Source organism: Mobula birostris, chromosome 5 (genome assembly GCF_030028105.1).
Source record: "Mobula birostris isolate sMobBir1 chromosome 5, sMobBir1.hap1, whole genome shotgun sequence".
Classification (NCBI taxonomy): domain Eukaryota; kingdom Metazoa; phylum Chordata; class Chondrichthyes; order Myliobatiformes; family Myliobatidae; genus Mobula; species Mobula birostris.
The window spans coordinates 74,386,448-74,402,856 of NC_092374.1; the positions used below are offsets into that span (position 1 = coordinate 74,386,448).

At 43.0% G+C, this 16,409-nt stretch overlaps 1 protein-coding gene across 3 annotated transcripts in view; it reads right to left on the bottom strand.

Annotated features, from left to right (window-relative positions):
• The window catches only part of dnah6 (dynein, axonemal, heavy chain 6), a 408,231-nt gene that overhangs the window by 266,620 nt on the left and 125,202 nt on the right, over positions 1 to 16,409 (bottom strand). For all 3 annotated transcript variants that reach the window (XM_072258211.1, XM_072258210.1, XM_072258212.1), the window contains one exon: positions 4,065 to 4,178. In XM_072258211.1, the coding sequence (XP_072114312.1) occupies positions 4,065 to 4,178 (114 nt within the window). The remainder of the gene's footprint in view (positions 1 to 4,064; positions 4,179 to 16,409) is intronic.

Genomic DNA, 16,409 nt, shown 5'->3' on the forward strand with positions numbered 1-16,409 from the left:
ATATCCCAACTTTTCTGGAAATGGGGTTTGTAGATGTGCTCAGTGGTGGGGAGGTCTTTACCCATGATGGACTGGGCCGTACTCACTACTTTTTGTAGGTTTTTCCATTCAAGGGTATTGGTGTTTCCATACCAGGCTGTGATGAAGCCAGACAATACACTCTCCACTACAAATCTATAGAAGTCTGTCAAAGTTTTAAGTGTCATGTCGAATCTTTGCAAACTCCTAAGTAGAGGCATTGCTGTGCTTTCTTCATAATTGCACTTACGTACTGGTCCCAGGACAAGTCGTCCAAAATAATAACACTGAAGAATTTAAAGTTGCTGACTCCCTCCACCACTGATCCTCAAATGAGGACTGGCTCTTGGACCTCTGGTTTCCTTCTCCAAAAGTCAATAATCATCCTCTTGGTATTGCCGACACTGAGTAAGAGGTTGTTGCAAAGTCACCACTCAGCCGGATTTTCAGTCTCCCTCCTATATGCTGATTCATCACTACCTTTGATTCAGCCTGTGACAGTGGTGTTTGCAGCAAACTTGAATATGGCATTGGAGCTATGCTTAGCTAGTGTAAAGTGAGTCACTGGACTTACAGTATTCTATGTTATGAATGACCAACAGGATTCTGCATTACAATAAAAACATCCAAGACAATGATTCGCACCATGCACCATCCCAACACAACAAGTCCAGGAGACAACACAAGAATAGGAGGCAGTAAGTATAGCTCCATCACTTTGGAGCAACTCACTGATGCGACAGGCCTGCAGTACTTGATGTTCTCAGCATCTAGCAGTGACGTGTGATCATAAAAAAAGAATCAGAATCAGAACCAGGTTTATTTTCACTGGCATGTGTCATGAAACTTGTTAACTTAGCAGCAGCAGTTCAATACAATACATAATATAGAAGATATTATAAAAATATAATAAATAAGTAGAGCAATTACCATATACGTATAATGAATAGATTAAAAATAGTGTATAAAGCAGAAACAACATATATTAAAAAAGTGAGGCACTGTTCACGATTCAATGCCCATTTAGGAATCGGATGGCAGAGGGGAAGAAGCTGCTCCTGAATCGCTGAATGTGTGCCTTCAGGTTTCTGTACCTCTTTCCTGATAGTAACAGTGAGAAAAGGACATGCACTTGGTGCTGGAGGTCCTTAGTAATGGATGCTGCCTTTCTGAGACACCACTTCTTGAAGTTGTCCTGGGTACTTTGCAGGCTAATATCCAAGATGGAGTTGACTAAATTTACAACCCTCTGCAGCTTCTTTCGGTCCTGTGCAGTAGTAGCCTGCCACGCCCCCCCCCCCCCAAAACCAGACAGTGATGCAGCCTGTCAGAATGCTCTCCACGGTACATCTATAGAAGTTCTTGAGTGTTTTTGTTGACATACTCTTCAAACTCCTAATGAAGTATAGTCGGGGTCTTGCCTTCTTTAGAACTGCATCAATATGTTGGGACCAGGTTAGGTCCTCAGAGATCTTGGCACCCAGGAACTTGAAGCTGCTCACTCTCTCCACTTCTGTTCCCTCTATGAGGATTGGTATGTGTTTCTTCGTCTTACCCTTCCAGTAATCCACAATCAGATTTTTCATCTTACTGACGTTTAGTGCAAGGTCTTTGTACGCCCTTTCATCTCCATCTGAGATTCTACCAACAATGGTTGTACCATCAGCAAATTTATAGATGGTATTTGAGCTATGCCTAACCACATAGTCATGGCTATAGAGAGAGTAGAACAGTGGGCTAAGCACACACCCTTGAGGTGCACCAGCGTGGATCGTCAACGAGGAGGAGATACTATCACCAATCTGCACAGATTGTGGTCTTCCGATTAGGTAGTCAAGGATCAAGTTTCAGAGGGAGGTACAGAGGCCCAGGTTCGGTAACTTCTCAATCAGGATTGTGGGAATGATGGTGTTAAATGCTGAGCGATAGTCAATGAACAGCATCCTGACATAGATGTTTGTATTATTCAGGTGGTCTAAGACCATGAGAAGAGCCGGTGAGATTGCATCTGCTGTTGACCTATTGTGGCGATAGGTGAATTGCAATGGGTTCAGGTCCTTACTGAGGCAGGAGTTCAGTTTGGTCATGACCAATCTCAAAGCATTTCATCACTGTAGATGTGAGAGCTACTGGGTGATAGTCATTAAGGCAGCTCACATTATTCTTCTTAGGCACTGGTCTAATTGTTGCCTTTTTGAAGCGAGTAGGAACTTCTGCCCATAGCATTGAGAGATTGAAAATGTCCTTGAACACTCCTGCCAGTTGGTTGCAGCAAGGTTTCAGAGCCTTATCAGGTACTCCATCGGGACCTTCAGCCTTGCGAGGGTTCACCCTCTTTAAGGACAACCTAACTTCAGCCTCTGAGACAGAGATCACAGGGTCACCGTGTGCTCCAGGGACCTTCATAGCTGTGGCTATATTCTCCCTTTCAAAGCAGGCATAGAAGGCGTTGAGTTCATCTGGTAGTGAAGCATTGCTGCTATTCATACTATTGGGTTTCACTTTGTAGGAAGTAATGCCTTGCAAGCCCTGCCAGAGTTGCCATATATCCGATGTCACCTCCAACCTCATTCAAAATTGTCTCTTCACCCTTGAAATAGCCCTCCACAAATCATACCTACTTTTCTGGTACAGTCCTGGGTTGCCAGTCTTGAATGCCACCGATCTAGCCTTCACCAGACGACATACCTCCTGGTTCATCCACGGCTTTTGGTTTGGGAATGTACAGCAAGTCCTCCTGAAGTGAGGGCGTGGAATAGTTCAGTAGGCATTCTTGATAGTGGTGTAACAATGGTCCACTGCGTTGTTTCATCTGGTATTACAAGTGAGCTGTTGATGGTAATTGCTTCGTGATTTTTTCAGACTGGCCTTGGTAAAATCTCCCAAAATGATGCTGAAGGCGTTAGGATGTGCTGTTTCATGCATGTTGATCCCAGATCATCTAAACCTGATTGACATTGGCCTGAGGTGGAACGTATACTGCTGTCAAAATAATACTCATCCAGATCCGAAGATGCCATCCATTTTACCTCCCGTGATAGGTAAAATGGATGGCAGTTAATTGATAGATATTTTAGGTCTGGTGCGCAGAATTGGGATAGCAGTGATATATTTGTGCACCAAGAAGAGTTGATCATGAGGCATATTCCTCCACCCCTGCTTTTGAGAGACTCTATAGATCTATCCTGACAGTGTATAGTAAACCTGTCAATCTGAATCAATGCATCCGGTACAGAAGGGGTTAACCAGGATTCCATTAAACAAAGGACACATACGGTCCTTATGTCCCTCTGACTCAGCACCCTAGCTCTGAGATCATCGATTTTATTCACCAGAGACTGCACGTTTGCCAGCAAGATAGTCGGTATTGGGAGTTTAAAACCCAATTTCCTTAAATGCACTTCTATCCCTGACTTGCAGCCACATTTCCTGTGTGGAATCTGGTGAGGTGTATGTCCCCACTTGGCATTGTCTCCGTCAGTTTCAAGCAGCGATAGTTCGAGATTGTTCGTTTACTTGCATTCAAATATCTTTGTTGACCGTTCTGACCTTGGAGTTGTGCTTTTTAGCTGTAACAGGCTGAAACGAGAATATTTAATCGTATCCATTGAGATCTGCTGCCACATGTCGCCTCAAGGCGCCCCAGAAAAGACGTAAAGGATGAACAATATTACTGATATCCTTTATTCCACAACATCCTTAAGACCCATTCAAACCAGAATAGATTCATAATAATGCAAAGATAGCAAGATGCACATATAATATCAAAGATACCAAAGTTCATAAATATAATGACACTATTAATGCAAACAGTAAAAAGATTTTTTGAAATGTATTCAAGTTTGCAAATACATATCTATTTCTTTAGAATAATGCAGCAATTCCACTTTCCACTATATGTTTCAAAGCTTTTTAACTTGAATCACTTTCAACAAAAGAATTTGGAAATGTAATTTTTTTTTTACAAATGAATCTCTGCACAACAAATTTTAAACAGGTATACCCATACTGACCAAATAGAAAATTATCGACTAGGTCAAAGTTACCTCAAAGTTAGTCTTTTCAAAGTCAATCATGGCTGTAATATGATCCTGGATATCACCTTCTAGACAATGATGCAAATCACGACACCACATAAGCTGTGAAATGGTCAATATAACCTGTCAGGGCAGAAACAAGGTTAAAAGAAGTGAAAATAGATGATCCTTTCTGCATTCCACACATTTACAACAAAAAAAGCCCTGAAAAAAACTGAAGTGATAGACCTTCAGTATTCACTGAAAGCTAATTACTTCACTCTTTTTTTCTATAAAACAGCTCTGAGATTTGGCAAGATGGTGGCACGATTGGTCACAGCAGCTTCTATGGGATCAACAACAGGTGCTACCATTGTACTTACACATACATCTAATGATCACAAGATCCTGGTTTACGTTAAGAACTCAAACGACTGCAAGTCTACATCATCAGTGAGTCGCTCACTAGCGAAGATAATGAAGGAGCTGCACAAAGTGCTGCTGCCTGAGTCAATGGAGATAACAGTCAAATAGCGAGTGGCCATCATGGCCGTTTTTCTTATGATCATAAGACCCCTTTGGACATTGTTAATCTGGTATGCTGCAAGTTCGATTTGATTTATTGGATGCAAGCAGGGGCAGATGGAGGGGTTCTAGTCCTCGGTCGTAGCAAAGACTAGGCCTGAAGCCATGGTGGCACCTGTTTGCAGCTGCCTCGAGTGAGGGGACAAAACTGTTGCACTTCACTGGGGCCAGTGTGGCACGGTGTCCAGTCAGAGTCAGAGCTGCCCTCAGAGTTTCACTTGGCAGAAGACAAGCTCTGTTGTGGCCGACTGCAGATTTTTTAGTGGTACTCAATGGACTCAGGCTAGAAGTTGCGAAGTCGCTTGGATTTCAGCCACTGGAGCAGAGGCGTCCAAGCCATCATGTCTATTGAGCAGTTGAGGCCAGTGAAGATTTGAAATGGACTGAGGAGTCTTTTTCTGTAGATCAATGCCAAAAATAGCCAAGTTAAATCCACTGTGATTCAATATTGTAAAACAATGAAACGTGAGAATTTCTTGGGGGGGGGGGGGGAGAGAGAGAGAGAATACTTTTTATAGGCACTGCATAGATGCATATTCTGCATCCTTGTATTTTTACTGATATTCAATATGGACTTGTTGATTTATATACATCAACCGGTGGCGCGGGGAGGTGGGGGGAGGGGGTTCTCGGGACTCTTATTATATTGTTACGTATCCCGTAACTGGGTTGCCAAACCAGCAGAAATGGATCACTCAGTTGGAGTCTGGATTACTAGAACTAAGAAAGTTTTATTAAAGAAACAAGCAACACAGTACTCTAATCAAAAGGATAATAAATGCAACAGTTCAGCAATGATAAACACACATGTACACAGAATTAAGATAACAGGATCAATCAAGCTCTATCGTTGTCTAGGGGTAAATGACCAGTTTCAAAGTGACGCAAAGTTCAGTTCAATTTAGTTCAGTTCAGTTCGCAGACAGTGGGGGGAAGGAGAGAGAGAGCAAAACGAATGAATATTCAAACGGCTTCCACACACAGACCTTCGCAGTCAGCTTTCGTGCGAGCCCTTTGTGATGTTATCTGAGGTCACCGACCGTGACCCCTCCGTTTCCAGATACGATCGTTTCTCTGTGGTGAACCCGGCACCCAGGCAAGGGTGGACACACACCAGGTTCCCGCCAATCGTGTCTTTCCACCCTGTGCATCTATGGCTTGTCCCGCGACCAGCCGTCCAAAACTTCCCACCGACTTGTGGGAGACACACCGCTTCCAGGGTCTCGTTACATCGGGGTGTCGTGTATGTCCTGCCTTAGCGAACCTGTCCCTTTTTATCCCCCTGCTGGGGTATCGCCTGTCCATCACTTCAAACAGTTCAGGGTTCAAAGGGGGAGCCGACCTTGACAGCTCTCCTTCCGTTACTCTCTCCCGTCTCTTCATTAACATCTCCAAATGCTGCTCCATTGTTTTCCTTATCTCTCTCTCTCCTGAAGACAGGTGGCAGACCAACTGCTGATCCCACTGGTGCCAGCACAGGACAGCTAACATCTTAATCTATATGTATTCTTGTCACAATATGATTGTGATCTTGTGTGTGACTGCTGGGAATGTGACTTTGCACCTTCTGCAAATCTTTTGGGGTTGCCTATTGTATCCATTCCTTGTTTAGCTGACTCATTTGACTGTATTCATAAGTATTCGTATCTGGTTAAATGACAATTAAACTTGAATTGAAAACTAAGTCAATTTAGTGACCTCTTACTGCATTGTAAACAAGGCCAAGATGGCACCAAGCTGCAAAGCCCATTGATGTCAAGGCCAGACTTCACTGTTTTTTCATGTATTGTTTTAGTGACAATGTGGGGAGTTCCAGGTTAGGGATCAGGGACATGGATGAGGAAGAATGAAGAATTGGGGCAGGGGCAAGAGCTGGAGCTCAGCAGTTGAAGGTCAATGATCATGGAGGTTGGGTCGGCAGGCACCAAAGAGACTAGTGATCCCCAGTGGGTCTCATCAATGTAGAGGAGGACACATTGGGAGCAACAGATACAATAGACAACCACAAAGGATTTGCAGAAGATGCGTTGTCTCACCTGGAAGGGCTGTTTGGGGTCCTGAATAGAGATGAGGGAGGAGGTGAATAGGCACGTGTAGCACTTCTTTTGCTTGCTGGGTGTCTACTGTCTGCAATGATTTTTCATGCTGGCCCTTTTGTCCTGGACACATATAATTCCTGCAGTGATGGTAGACTGCAGGAAAGACCTTTGGAGCTGGCCTGGCAGATTACTGTAGTGTTTGTATATTGTGAGAGGACACTACTACACCAGACCAGACAGTAATGTCAGGTGTGAGGATGCATTCTATAATGTCTGGATTGTTGCTGCTTGTATTGGTCTGCTGGACATTGTGGGCATGCGAAGTTGCCAACACTTCCAGGTTACCTTCAGCACATCCTTGGGTGTGTTGGTTGTTAACACAAACAAGGCTTTCCACTGTATATTTCAATGTAAATGTGATAAATAAATCTGAATCGATAAATAAATCTGAATATGAATCTCAATTTGATTCTCAAATCAATGTTTGACTTAGAGTCAAAGAAAACTACAGCACAGAAATGGTCCGAGCTGCACCATTTAGAGTGCTTGGTCCCATTAACTTGCTCCTGGACCATAGCCCTCCATACCCCTCCTATCTATGTACCTATCCAAACTTCTCTTAAATGTTGAAATCGAAATCGCATCTATCACTCGTGCTGACAGCTTGTTGCACACTCTTACCACCTTCCAAGTGAAGACATTTCCCCTCGTGTTCCCGTTAAACTTTTCACCTTTCACCCTTAACCCATGATCTCTCGTTGTAGTCCCACTCAACCTCAGTAGAAAAGCCATCTTGTATTTTCCCCAATCTATACTCCTCATAATTTTGTATACCTCTATCAAATCTCCCTACAACCTTCTACATTCTAGGGAACAAATTCTAATGTATTCAATCTTTCCTTATAACTCAGGTCCTCCAGATCCAGACACATCCTTGAAAAATTTCTGTGTACTCTTACAATCTTACTTACATCATTCCTGTAGGTAGGTGACCAAAATTGCACACAATACTCCAAATTAGGCCTCACCAACATCTTATACAACTTTATCCTAACATCCCAACTCTGGTACTCAATACGTTGATCTATGAAGGCCAACATGCCAAAAGCTTTCTTTATGACCCTAACTATATGTGATGCCACCTTCAATGAATTATGGATTGGTATTCCAAGATCACTTTGTACTATCACACTCCTCAGTGCCCTATCACTCACTGTGTAAGACCTACACTGGTTGGTTCTCCCAAAGTGCAACACATGCCTGCATTAAATTCCATCTGCTATTTTTCAGCCCATTTTTTCCATTTGGTCCAGATCTGGATAGTCTTTCTCGCTGTCCACTACACCCACAAATTTGTTGACACAGTTACCTATATTATACCCAGATCATTGATATAAATGACAAACAACAATGGACCTAGCACTAATCTGTACAGTTCTCCACTAGTCACATGCCACCAGTCAGAGAGGCAGCCATTAACTAATTTGAATCCCAGGCCAATGAACCTTCTTGACCAATCTCACATGTGGGACCATTACAAATGCCTTGCTGAAGTCCATGTAGAGAACATCCACTGCCTTGCCTTCATCAACTTTTGCTGATGAAGGTAAGGCAGTGGCTCCCTTGAAAAACTCCACAAGATTGGTTAGACATGACCTACTATCCATAAAGTCATGCTGACTATCCCTAATCAGACCATGCCTATCCAAATACTCATATTTCTGGTCCCTTAGAATAACTTTCCACCAAGAGGGCCACAATCTTGTCAAAAGGTTTGGCGGCTTGCGTGCCTCAATGACCCAAAGAGTTATCTTAGCTATATAGTCAGGGCCTTGTGCTTTGGCTCTTGCCAAACAGGTCATATGGTAGAGGCCAGATTAAGAGCATTTCGCCGGTCTTCCAGGTTTGGGGGTTCAGCTCAGGGCTAACAACCCTGACTGGTCAAAAAAATTGTTTTGGAAATAGCAACGAAGAACCTTTCTTTATCTTTGTGCGACTGTATGGAAGGACAGAGATGAAAGACCTTCATTGCTGCCCAAAACACCAGTGACATAACAGACAATAAGTAGAATACCTTCTAATAACCTTTCCATTACTGATGTCAGGCCTATAATTTTCTGATTTATTCTTGGAGCCTTTCTTAAACAACAGAACATTAGGTATCCTCCAGTCTTCCAGTACCTCACCTGTCACCAAGGATAATTTAAATACTTCCGCTAGGGCCACTGCAATTACCTCCAACAGGATCCGAGGGAAAACCTTATCAGGCCCTAGGGATTTATCCTCCTTAATTTGCCTCAAGACGGTAAACACCTGCTCCTCTGTAATTTGTATAGGGTCCATGAACTCGCTGCTGCTTTGCCTCATTTCCATAGACTCTATGTCTGTCTCCCAAGTAAATACAGATGCAAAAAATCGATTAATATTCTGATCTTCCAGAGGACCAATTTTGTCCCTTGAAATCTTTTTGCTCTTAACGTATCTGTAGAAGCTGTTAGAATTCTCCTTCACTTTGTCTGCTAGAGCAATGGTTCAACAGCAAAGGAATTCAATCAAAAACATTATTAATAACACCTTTTTGGAAGTAAATTGCGGTAAACTATCACTGCAAACAAAGAGGCAAGTGAGAACAAAGCGAACTTGAGAGATGTGCCCTGCTGCTGCACTGCAAAATTGATGCCCTTGGAGTTGGAGCCATGCTGATGGAAGTGGACAATTTGGTGGGGAAAAGACGGGACAGAGGAGGTTCAATACCCATCCAATTTACCCAGTGCAAGGGTGGATCGCTCTAAATACCGTTCAATAGTTGCTTTGTAACTGCCTGACAAGCAAACAAATCTCAAGGTTGTATAATTTACACATCCATTTATAATAAATGCACTTTGAATCTTGGATCTTTGAATCAATATCTGTCAACAACCAAGCTTCTCTAAACCTGTTACCTTTATCTTTTATTCTGACAGTCACGTACAAGCTTTGCACTCTCAATATTTCACTTTTGAAGGCATTCCAATTACCAGGTATGCCTTTGCCAGAAAACCACCTGTCTCAATCCACACTTGCCAGATCCTATCTGATAAGATGAAAATTGGCCTTTCTCCAATTTAAAATCTCAATCCAAGGACCAGACCTATCTTTTTCCATAATTACCTTGAAACTGATGGCATTATTATCACAAGATGTAAACTGTTCTCCTACACAAACTTCTGTCACCTGCCCTTTCTCATTTCTTAATAGGAGACCAAGTATCGCACACTCTTTCATTGGGATTTCCATGTATTGATTAGATTAGATTAGATTAGATGATGAGAACACTCAGTCTTCTTCTATTGTCATTTAGAAATGCATACATGCATTAAGAAATGATACAATGTTTCTCTGGAGTGATATCACAGAAAACAGGACAAACCAAAGACTAACACTGATAGAACCACATAATTATAACATATAGTTACAGCAGTGCAAAGCAATACCATAATTTGATGAAGAACAAACAATGGGCACAGTAAAAAAAAGTCTCAAATTCCTCAAGTTGATCGACTCCGGAGTCCCCAATAGCAGGCAGCAAAAGGGAGAAACTCCCTGCCATAAACCTCAGGCACTGTCAACTTGCCGATGCCTTGGAAGCAGCCAACCACAGCTGACACTGAGTCCCTCCATCTGAAAACCTTGAGCCTCCGACCAGCTCCTCCAATACAGCCTCCCGAGCGCCATCCTCTGCTGAGCGCCTTCGACCTAGCCCCGGCCGCTGAAACAAGCAAAGCCGAGAATTCGGGGCCTTCTGCTCCGGAGATTCCGGTTACCACACAGTAGCAGTGGCAGCAAAGTGGGCATTTCAGAAGTTTTCCAGATGTTCCTCCATACTCTGACGTCCGTCTCCATCAAATCAGAATTGTGCACGGTCCCCTACTTGACAGATTACAGATATCATTCACCGGAGAGGCCGCGTGCGCTGCCATCGCACCGCCATCTTCTCCTCCTCGTTTAAGGATGGGAGTTACAGTCAAGATGTGGAAAGTTAAAATCACCTACTATTAATAAAGGCGGGAGGAGAAGATGGCAGCGCGACGCAGCGCACGTAGCTCTCCAATGAAATGATAGCGTATCTGTTAAATAGGGGCCATAGACAATTCTGATTTGATGAAGACAGACGTGAGAAGCAGAGGAACATCTCGAGAAATTCTGAAATGCCTGCTTTCGCTGCCGTTGTTACTGTGCGATCGAGAATCTCCGGAGAGAAGGCCCCAAAATCCCCGGCTTTGCCTGCTGCTGGCGACCGAGGCTGAGGTCGAAGCATTCAAATAGAGATGGTGCTCAGTACTCGGTGTTGGAGGGCTGATCAGAGCTCGAAGTTTTCGGACGACTCAGAGTCGGACTGTGGTCGGGCATGGCAGGGAGAGTTTTCTTCCTTCTCCCATCTGCGTGAGATGTGGGACTTCCAAGAGACTTTGAACTTTTTTACTGTGCCATGGACTGTTCTTCATCAAGTTATGGTATTGTTGCACTGTTGTAACTATATGTTACAATTATGTGGTTTTGTCAGTTTTTCAGTGTTGGTCTATCCTGTGTTTCTGTGACATCACACCAGAGGAATATTGTATCATTTCTTAATGCATGCATTACTAAATTACAATAAAAGAGCACTGCATGTTCTCATAATCTAATCTAATCTATCACTGTGTTATTATGTCTGTACATAATAAAGAATTTCAGTTCTCAGTGTGCAATGGAGGCTGTTCACCTAGAACTGGAAGTGATGTGGGAGAAGGGGATGCTTTTGGTGGGCTGAAGGTCCTGAGTAAAATGCGGTTGAGCTGAAGCCATTCTGTAAATCTGTAAATAAAATAGTTCTCAGGATGAGGCTTTTCATTCTAGGACGAGGGAGATGTCTTCCTTTTTTAAAGAAAGGGGCTTCCCTTCCTCCACTATCAACTCTGCTCTTAAACGCATCTCCCCCATTTCACATACATCTGCTCTCACTCCATCCTCTCACCACCCCACTAGGAATAGGGTTCCCCTGGTCCTCACCTACCACCTCACCAGCCTCCGGGTCCAACATATTATTCTCCGTAACTTCCGCTGCCTCCAACGGGATCCCACCACTAAGCACATCTTTCCCTCCCCCCCCCTCTCTGCATTCCACAGGGATCACTCCCTACACAACTCCCTTGTCCATTCGTCCCCCCCATCCCTCCCCACTGATCTCCCTCCTGGCACTTATCCGTGTAAGCGGAACAAGTGCTACACATGCCCTTACACTTCCTCCCTTACCACCATTCAGGGCCCCAAACAGTCCTTCCAGGTGAGGCAACACTTCACCTGTGAGTTGACTGGGGTGATATACTGCGTCCGGTGCTCCCGATGTGGCCTTTTATATATTGGCGAGACCCGACGCAGACTGGGAGACCGCTTTGCTGAACATCTATGCTCTGTCCGCCAGAGAAAGCAGGATCTCCCAGTGGCCACACATTTTAATTCCACATCCCATTCCCATTCTGACGTGTCCATCCACGGCCTCCTCTACTGTAAAGATGAAGCCACACTCAGGTTGGAGGAACAACACCTTATATTCCGTCTGGGTAGCCTCCAACCTGATGGCATGAACATCGACTTCTCTAACTTCCGCTAAGGCCCCACCTCCCCCTCGTATCCCATCTGTTACTCATTTTTATGCACACATTCTTTCTCTCACTCTCCTTTTTCTCCCTCTGTCCCTCTGAATATACCTCTTGCCCATCCTCTGGGTTCCCCCCCCCCCGTCTTTCTTCCCAGACCTCCTGTCCCATGATCCTCTCGTATCCCCTTTTGCCAATCACCTGTCCAGCTCTTGGCTCCATCCCTCCCCCTCCTGTCTTCTCCTATCATTTTGGATCTCCCCCTCCCCCTCCAACTTTCAAATCCCTTACTCACTCTTCCTTCAGTTAGTCCTGACAAAGGGTCTCGGCCTGAAACGTCGACTGCACCTCTTCCTACAGATGCTGCCTGGCCTGCTGCGTTCACCAGCAACTTTGATGTGTGTTGATAAAATAGTTCTAGTGTTTTAACCTACGCAAGTTTGTCTTTGTTAAAGAACGAACATAACATGGTGTCAGAAGTCAGCATGAGATCTAAATACGAAGCATAACCGAATACCGTGAGCAATTAAGAAAGAGATACTAGGTTCCAACGGAGAGAAGGTGCCGCCCAGAAAGCACATTGTGTCTTGAAGCTACCGAGGTTTACTGGATTCACTAAGTGAATACCGGGTGAGAGCCAGAAAATTCTGTATTGGATACCAGTTTACCGGCAATCTAGCTGATATTTGGAAACACTTTAAACAGCAATTCAATATATATTTTGTGGCGAACAGAGCCTGTGGGGCAGAGGAAAAATTGAAAGCATCTATCTTTCCACATGAAATTGGTAAAGATGCTTTGGACATATACAACAGCTTTCAAATTGCAGAGATAGCCTTTACATTGGACACTCTGATGACAGAATTTGATGAGTATTTTGTCCAAAGTAAAAACGTCACATTTGAGAGATACAAGTTTTTCTCCTGTGAACAAAAACAAAGTGTCTGCTTTGACCAATACTTAGCTGAACTTCACACATTGAGTAAGTCATGTGAATTTGGAGATTTGAGAGGCTCACAAGTTAAAGACAGAATAGCCTGCAGAATCCCAGATAATGGACTTAGAGAAAGCCTGCTTCGTGAAAATGATTGACACTAGAAAGGGTGTAAATATGTGTGAGGCAGCAGAGACCAAGTGAGCACAAGCTAAAAACCTACCAAAGTTCATGACCATGACCAAGTGCATTTTCCAACATGGTATTTCATTTGCCACATCTTTGTCCATTCTCCTAATCTGTCTAAATCCTTCTGCTGCCTACCTGTTTCCTCAACACTACCAGCCCCTCCACCAATCTTCATATCATCTGCAAACTTGGCAACAAAGCCAACTATTCCATTATCTAAATCATTGTTTTGCAGCATAAAAAGCTGTTCCAACACCAACCCCTGCAGAACACCACTAGTTACTGGCAGTCAACTAGAAAAGGATCCTTTTATTCCCACTTTCTGCCTCCTACCAATCAACCAATACTCTAACCATGCCAGTAACTTTCCTGTGCCATGGGCTCTTAAGTTGGTAATGAGCCTCATATGTGGCACTTTCTCAAAGGCCTTCTGAAAGTTCAAATATACAACAACCACTGCATCCCCTTTATCTATCCTACCTGTAATCTCCTCTACTAATTCCAAAAGGTTCATCCATTAAGGAAGCCATGCTGATTTTGTCCTATCTTGCCCTGTGTCACCGAGTACTCCATAACCTCATCCTTAACAATTGACTCCAACATTTCCCACCCACTGAGGTCAGGCTAACTGGTCTATAAATTTCCTTTCTCCTGCCTTTCGTCTTTCTTAAAGAGTGGAGTGACACTTGCAATTTTCCAGTCCTCTGGCATCATGCCAAGGATCCAATGACTTTTAAAAGATCATTGCTAATGATTCCACAATCTTGACTGCTACCTCTTTCAGAACTCTACGTTGCAGTTCATCTGGTCCAGGTGACTTATGTACCCTTAGGTCTTTCAGCTTTTTGAGCTCCTTCTCCCTTGTAATAGTAACAGCACATCTCTTCCTTCACACACTACAACATCTGGCACACTCCTGGTGACTTCCACTGTGAAAACCGATGCAAAATACTAATTTAGTTCATCTGCCATCTCCTTGAACCCAGTTATTATTTCTCTGGCCTCATCTTCTAGCAGTCCTATATCCACTCTCATCTTCGTTTTATTTTTTCCATACTCAAAAAAGCTTTTACTAACCACTATGATATTGTTTGCTAACTTGCTTTCATATTTCATCTTTTCCTTTCCAGTGATTCAAATATAGGTGGAGCAGTGGGTAGTGTTGAGGAAGCAGAGAGCCTGCAGAGAGACTTACATAGCTAAGGGGAATGGGCAAAGAAGTGGCAAATGACTTACAATGTTGGAAAGTGTATGGTCATGCATTTTGGTGGAAGAAATAAACGGGCAGATTATTATTTAGATGGAGAGAGACATCAAAATGCAGAGATGCAAAGGGACTTGGGAGTCCTTGTGCAGGATACTCTAAAGGTTAACCTTCAGTGGTGAAGGCAGTGAATGCAATTTTGGCATTCATTTCTAGAGGTATAGAATATAAGAGCAAGGATGTGATGTTGAGGCTCTATAAGGCATTTGTGAGACCACATTTGGAGTATTGTGTGCAGTTTTGGACTCCTTATTTTTGAAAGGATATACTGACATTGGAGATGGCTCAGAGGCGATTCCCTTGTCAGCCATGGTCGTACTATTTTGCCATTTGAGTATTTCTTCTTTTTTGGAATATATCTATCCTGCACTTTCCTTATTTTCCCCAGAAATTCATGCCATTGCTGCTCTGCTGACATTCTTGTCAGCATCTTCTTCCAATTTACTTTGGCCAACTCTTCTCTCATACCACTGTCATTTCAGTTGCTCCATTGAAATACTGCTATGTCAGACTTTACTATCTCCCTTTCAAATTTCAAGTTGAACCCAGTCATATTGTGATCACTGGCTCCTAAGGGCTCTTTTACCTTAAGCTTCCTAATCACCTCCAGTTCATTACATAACACCCGATCCAGTATAGCTGACTCCCTATTATGCTCAACGACAAACTACTAAAAAGCCATCTCATAGGAATTCAACAAACTCACTCTCTTGAGATCCATTATCAACCTAATTTTCCCAATCAAGCTGAATGTTAAAATCTCCCATGACTATCATAGCATTGCCCTTTTGACACACGTTTTCTATTTCCTGTTGTAATCTGTGGTCCCTATCCCAGCTATTGTTGGAAGTGCTGTATATAACTGCCATCAGGGTCCTTTTACCCTTGAATGCGCACAACTCACTAACTCAACCATATGCCCTTGAAGTTCATGTATTGTTGCCAAAAACCAACAAATTCCATGTTACATAAGTCAATCATAATAAATCTGATCCTGAGTTATATATCTCTGTCCAGCGGAACAGAGATGAGGACAATGGTGCACTTTGGTACCTATCATCCTGAACTGGAGTCATATATTATTTAAACAAGAAATTAGCCAATTGATACTTCATCATAAAATTAGCTGACCTTGAAACACTTGTTCTAGTGGTGCTCGAAAGTTTGTGAACCCTGTAGAATTTTCTCTGTTTCTGCATAAATATGATCTAAAATGTGATCAGATCTTCATGTTGTCATAAAACTAGATAAAGAAAACCCAATTAAATAACTAACACAAAAACATTATATTTGTTCATTTATTTATTGAGAAAAATGATTCAATATTACATGTATTTGTTGGAAAAGCTATGTGAACCTCTACGGTAATGTCTTCTACAAAAGCTATTTGGAGTTGGGTGTTCCAATTAATGAGATGAGATTGGAGGTTTGGGTTGTAGAGCTGCCCTGCCCTATAAAGAAAATACATTGGTGAAGATAGAGCAGCAGATGTAGTGTATATGGATTTCAATAAGGCATTTCATAAGGTTCCCCATGCAAGGCTCATTCAGAAATTAATGAGGCATGGGATCCAAGGAGACATTGCTTTGTGGATCCAGAACTGGCTTAAGTACAAAAGGCAACGGGTAGTGATAGATAGTTTGTATTCTGCATGGAAGACCGTGATTAGTGGTGTTCTGCAGGGATCTGTTCTGGGATCCCTCTTTGTGATTTTTATAAATGACCTGGATGAGGAAGTTGAAGGGTGGG